General features: G+C 43.3%; 1 protein-coding gene across 1 annotated transcript; it reads right to left on the bottom strand.

Annotated features, from left to right (window-relative positions):
• Nucleotides 1–365: 365 nt before the first annotated feature.
• Nucleotides 366–4913, bottom strand: LOC148025829 (uncharacterized). The gene is made up of 3 exons (XM_087693078.1): nt 4374–4913; nt 3659–3769; nt 366–3236 (listed from the first exon to the last, which is right to left on the bottom strand). The coding sequence occupies exons 1-3, from the start codon at nt 4458–4460 to the stop codon at nt 1050–1052; spliced, it is 2385 nt and encodes a 794-aa protein (XP_087549204.1). The 5' UTR covers nt 4461–4913; the 3' UTR covers nt 366–1049.
• Nucleotides 4914–5764: the final 851 nt, after the last annotated feature.

Raw genomic sequence — 5764 nt, 5'->3', positions numbered from 1 at the left:
AAACACGATCCTCCAATAGATCTAACATCTACACTGCTGATACACATAGGCCTGAGCACTTTAACTAGTCTTAAGTCTGAACCTATTCACACAACACACTTCTTTGATGGATTGGCATTTAAGTGCCAACACAATTAAGAATCCACCTGAAGGTGAGATTGTAGGCTTCCATGACTTTTAAAAAGGGAATGACACAGCACTACTATTGGATTAAAACCTTCTAACATTTTGAAATAGGGCACAAAAAACACACTGCTTCCTACATGAACAAGCTCCATGACATGTCTATTTGCCAATGTAAGATTATGTCCAAGTGCAAGTGAATTGAAGAGTTTATTTCAGCTAGATCTGCAAGATGTAACTGGTGACGATGTAATAGTTTTACACTTCCATTTCAGTGCATCGTGATATTCTCATGTACACCTTCCAAATATTACTTGCTTGCTAAGAACCCCCCCTTGGTTTAACTGACTAATACCAACAATGACAGAAAAGCCTTCTGGACAATCAGATTAGACAGCACAAGATGGACAAAATGTTTTCCTAACCCATGTTTGTCAGGACTCCATCTGTGAGATGCTGGACAGCAAATAGTGTATGTTTTAGAATCACCGTACAAAGATCTGGGATGGTCAAACTAGCAACAAACTATGGAGCATCTGTAAACAGAAGCACTAGATTGCCAGATTGTATAAGCATATTCACAAAAAACCTAAGCCACACGGAAGGAAGGAGAATAAACACTGCAGTGCACATGGGGCTGCATAGGACACCATGCTTCATCGGTGCCTTAGAGCTGTGATTCCCAGGAAACGTATCAACCCACCCACACTGAAGGCAACAGTTCAATAATCAGGAAAAGATCATGTGTGGCATGCCCTGGGCAGCAAGTTATGCATAAAACAGACCGCTCATCAAGATCACAGCTGAGTAATTTGATAATTCAGATAGATAGCAGAGGTAGGCCTGAAGTTTGACCACCTGCAGATCTGAATGCACATTAGAATATCGTTTAGAAAGGTCCATCCCAGACCAGAACCATCACAACACTAACGGAAGAAGCCACCAAGTCTCTTTGCAAAATCATCATCCTCATCATCATCATACTCTACATCATCCATGACACTGTCACCTCCTGCTCCATCTTCTAGATTAGAAGCTACATCTGTTCCATGCCCAACTTCCTTAACCTTGACTGTATGGCCTTCATTATGATTGCCTCCCTTGAACGACAGTGATAACGTCAGATTTGCTTCACCCAGCAGATCACTTTCCTCTCTTTTTTCCACAGCATCTCGCTGGAAGGCATCACTATCTCTCTTCTCACTGTTAACAACAGGAAGATGAGCATTTGAAACTCTAATATTGAAACCTTCACCAGCTTTTGCAAGATCCTTAGGGGCATTTGCAGAAAAAGACCTGGAAGGCCTTTCTTGGATTTGCTCCCTAATCTCACCATCAGTATCCCCCCTGCGTTTCTCTTTCAAAATTTCACTTAAAGGTTTGGGACCATCAAAGTCTGAAATTTTGGAAGATACTGCTTTGGTTTGATCCCTACGTGGCGCTTCAATCATAGAACCCAATATCGGCAACTGATGGCATGGTGCATTGTTTAAATCATAAGAGCTACCTTCTCCCAAAATATCCTTATGTCTTGAATGTTCTCCACCAGCAGCTTTCATCTTCTCTGCTTTGATTTGAGCAAGACTTTTAGGTCCTGCAAAAGTGGACTCATCTTTTCTTATATGTGCTTTTTTTGGATTGCTGGTTGAATTACCGCGACTTCGCACAAAATCAGCACTTGCTGGGGCCTGCCGTACATGTTCCTTCTTGGCTTTTGGCTTAGCATGATCCCCACCATTGCGCATTTTTTTGTAGGATCCTCTCTCGATGCTGGCACCATCATAATCTAAGCTAGCATCTCGAAAAACCCGTTTGTTTCCCAAAGACCCTGTTTGCCCACGTGGTTGCCAATTCAATACGTCACGGTGGCCATAATTCTGTCGATTGGATCTTGCACCTGAATGTGAGGGTATTCTGCGTCTCCCTAGAACATCCTGTTGCTGCAGATGATTGTCCTGATGCCTGTGATTGTGCTGAAAACCATTAGTAAGCATGTCTTGGTGACGCCTTCGATGATGATCTTCCCCAAGTTTTTGATTGCGCTCCGCCCTCCTGCGCTTTACCAAGTGATTTCTGAGGTCACTACTGCTCACACCTCGCCGAGCCTCTCCATCAAGTTTCACTTCTCTCCTGTCTCTAAGAAGCATCTCTTTTGCTTCCCTGTCCTTCCATGCAACAGCAGTTTGACTGCCCGCATAATCATACGAAATCAACTGTTCATAACCCAGTTGATCATAAGAATCATAAGCTGCAAGTTCATACTCTGCTGCTGCATCAAAGTACTGCTCATAAGCACCAGCATGCTCATAATCAATCAGATCGTCAGTGCCCATCATTGTTCCTTGAATATGACCACTCACAGGATCCATTAAAACATCACAGGAGGATAAGTAGTCATACTCTTCAGCATAAACCACTTGATCAGCCCCATCATCCACCAGTACATCAAAGGAAGATTCCTCCCACAGCTCTTCTGATTCCGTACCATTTGGAATCCTCTCTCCTGAATGGGCTGGTTGTAAAGTTTCATCTTCAGGTTGATCGTCACGTAACCTATCATCTTCAGGCTGAACCTCATGCATTCCCTCTTCTCCTAGTGGCAGCTGTAAAAAGTTATCATTTATGGGTGGTTGTAGCACATCATCAACCTGTGGAATATGCTTTGATCTATTACTTTCGGACACATCTTGCAGACTGTGAGGTCTAGATGGTGCAGAACTTCCAGAGCCTTCAGGCACCCTGCTTATGACATGATTCATATCCATTCCCAACTCCCGCGCTCCTTGATTCAGCCTAGTAGTCGTGTATGGAGCCTCGCCAACCAGGATGTCAGTCTCTGTACTCAAATGCATTTGCTGAGATACTTCAACAGAGGGCCTAGAAGTCACTGAACCATTTCCTTTGCTAGTAGAAACTTGCTTGTCATTCAGATCTAAACCTTTGGGCTTAGATATCTTATGTGACACTGTAGTTTCTGCAGTTGCAAGAGGTCCTAGTCCATGCAAAAACACACACTTATCACCTTTGGCACAGTAGCCCTGGGCAAAGTAATAGCATGGAACTCTGGGTTTCCCTCCTGTTGCTGTGGGAGCTGCTGGCCGGCCTTCCAGTGGCTGCAGTTCAGAAAAATAATTAGCAGATCTCATAACCTAACCATATCAAGAAAAATAGAAGAAGTGTTTGGACTAGAAATAATGCTAGCTTTAGCATAGTGACTAGCAATAGTGTCAAGAGTTTATGCTTTTCTATCACAAAGGAATTTCCTGCACCGTCACTTTTACTTTTACATATGCAAATGTCATCGCCCTTGAACCAAGGCAGCAGAAGTTGCTATAGATGTACCAATGATCAACATGTATCAAATCAGGCCCTAGGAAGAAAGATTTAAAACAGTGATTGCTCATGTATGCCTTGTAAGCATGCATATCAAGTATTGGAAACAAGCCTTCAAGTATGCACATCAGCTTCTATTAGCCCAGTGCAGACACTTAGAAACAGGTTTGATGGTAGTATCATCATGTATAGTTGCACTTACAGGATGTCGAAATGGACAGTTAGTGTTGAGGCAGTTCCCTGAAAGCCAGTACCAGCAATCTCTGGGATTGATCCGTGCACTCTCACTATGTCGAAATTCACACTCATCTCCCTGTAAGCACAAGTTACAGCAAAGCATAAGGATTTTATTATTTCAACAAATCCTAGCCAGGATCCAAAAGATGTTCTACACATGTAACTGTGATTCCAACAAACAAAACCACCATCCGCTGGATCAAACAAACTAATGCTGAATACTGGGGTATGGCAGCACAAGAGTTCAGCTGCAACATAAAAAACTTAAACATCTTCTTAGTTCCAGGTGGCAACAGTGTGGCTGGAATGTTCAAAACCCTTAGCGAAATTGACTCACAAACCTAGTACTGGCTTGAAACGTAAGGTAGGGGGTAACCTAATATCTAAATGGTTAAATAGAAGGCACGCGTGCTGAAGAATACACGCAACTTCCGGGTCCAGATGAGGAGTGACAACAATTCTGCTCTTGTGATTACGTTTGAGGGTTGGAACATCAATGTTTGTAGGGAGCGTCATCTGTAGATGATGCATTACCAGATATGACACAGCAGCACGAAGCATCAGACAGTTTTCGACTGCATAATGGGATTTATCTCCAAGGTCTTGGCATGGTGCGCATCAAAGAAATGCTTAGGACTTCTTGAATTAAGAGAGAAATCAAGAAGATTAGAGAGACAGACCTTCTTGCAGGTAAGGGGAGAGGCCAGGAAGTAGACGCAGTCTGTGTTCTTCTTTTGCTGCTCCTCCTCATTATTGGCGGTAGACATCTTTTGCCTGCTCAATCGCCTCGCATCAATTCATCCGGGAAAGGAAAGCTGCTGTGCCCTGTTTCCGCCCTGTTTTAAGCCCTATGGGCCCATCTGGGAAAACCCCAAAAATACAAAATGGGCGAAGCTTCGGTGGAAGGGAAAATACCAGGGAGATCAGGTCCGGACATGGGCGATGCGAGATCGAGCAAACAGAGAAGGGTTTCCGAGAGGAAAACAGAGTAGAGCAGTAGTGCTGTGTGAGAGAGAGAGAGAGAGAGAGAGAGAGAGAGAGCGCGACGAGAGAGAGAGCGAGCGCGCCTGAGATGTTTTCACATACGAACCGAATGGTTCCAGTTCATAATCTTCATCTCTTCTTCATATCATGCCTCTCCCCCCTCCCCTTCCATCCGTCACCATCTTCTTGTTTTCGCTCGCTTGGAGAGAGTGTTAAACCAAGGAGACAAGGAGAATGTGAAAATTTTCCCCTTCTTCCTCTTCTTGCCTTCCTCACTTATCCCTTTCAAATCCCTTGAAGGGTAGCTCTAGCTATTAAACAATCCTGATTTCCTCACCCTTCACACACCTAGGGTAAGAGGGCCAATAATGACACACTTTGTGAACACTAGCGGGGGCAAATAAAAAAACATCCCAATGTTGATGATAACAAGTTGTTTCATCCAAATGGTTACGAAAAGGTTGCATGTCATCACTTAGCTCCATGAGACAAAGGTTCGATGTTGTTCTACTACTAGTGCTCCTTTGTCTATTTCGCACACCCTACCGTGAACCGCAATAGACGACTCATTTTTACTAGCGCAAAAATTTATGTGTGCTCGTATCGTCAAAATTTGCCACCATAAGAAACGAGGATTGTTTTGGAGGCTCCATGTGAAATCTTCGTCCACTCCATAGCATCAAATTTGCAAGTTCCTACCTACGCTATGAGATTGATGTGCATTTTCTTGCATGTTCTACAACTAGCCCCCTTACCCTAAGGACATGTCTCCACTAGCCAAACGGCTCGCAACAAGTTTGAGAATTGGTTGGAAGCCCATAGATACATGCTTGCATGTGTGAATAATTTTTTAAAAAAATAAAGTATAACATTAATAGCATGTAAAGTTGTGCTTGTGTATTGTTAGCCAATAGAAAATCTCACACATGTAGAGTTGGAAGTAAACCTCACTGGACAAGCATTTCACCTATGGTTGAGAAAGGTTCCTACTTGTGAACCCAAATGCAAACTCTAGCACATATGCAAACCAATGGGTTCAATAGGGAGTTCCCAACTTGGTTGCTTGGTGGGAACAAGTTCTAATTAG

This window comes from Lygodium microphyllum, chromosome 14 (genome assembly GCF_053477565.2).
Source record: "Lygodium microphyllum isolate KBCC chromosome 14, Lygodium_microphyllum_v1.1.10, whole genome shotgun sequence".
NCBI classification, from domain to species: Eukaryota; Viridiplantae; Streptophyta; class Polypodiopsida; order Schizaeales; family Lygodiaceae; genus Lygodium; species Lygodium microphyllum.
This window is presented reverse-complemented; position numbering and strand designations above follow the sequence as displayed.

Bases quoted from the DNA above. Each gene is read 5' to 3' on its own strand.
- LOC148025829 (XM_087693078.1), bottom strand. From the start codon at position 4,460: ATGTCTACCGCCAATAATGAGGAGGAGCAGCAAAAGAAGAACACAGAC. The intron at 3,770-4,373 runs GTCTGTCTCTCT...TTGTGCTTACAG, and splicing joins CTCCCCTTACCTGCAAGAAG to GGAGATGAGTGTGAATTTCG. The intron at 3,237-3,658 runs GTAAGTGCAACT...TCTGAACTGCAG, and splicing joins ACTGTCCATTTCGACATCCT to CCACTGGAAGGCCGGCCAGC.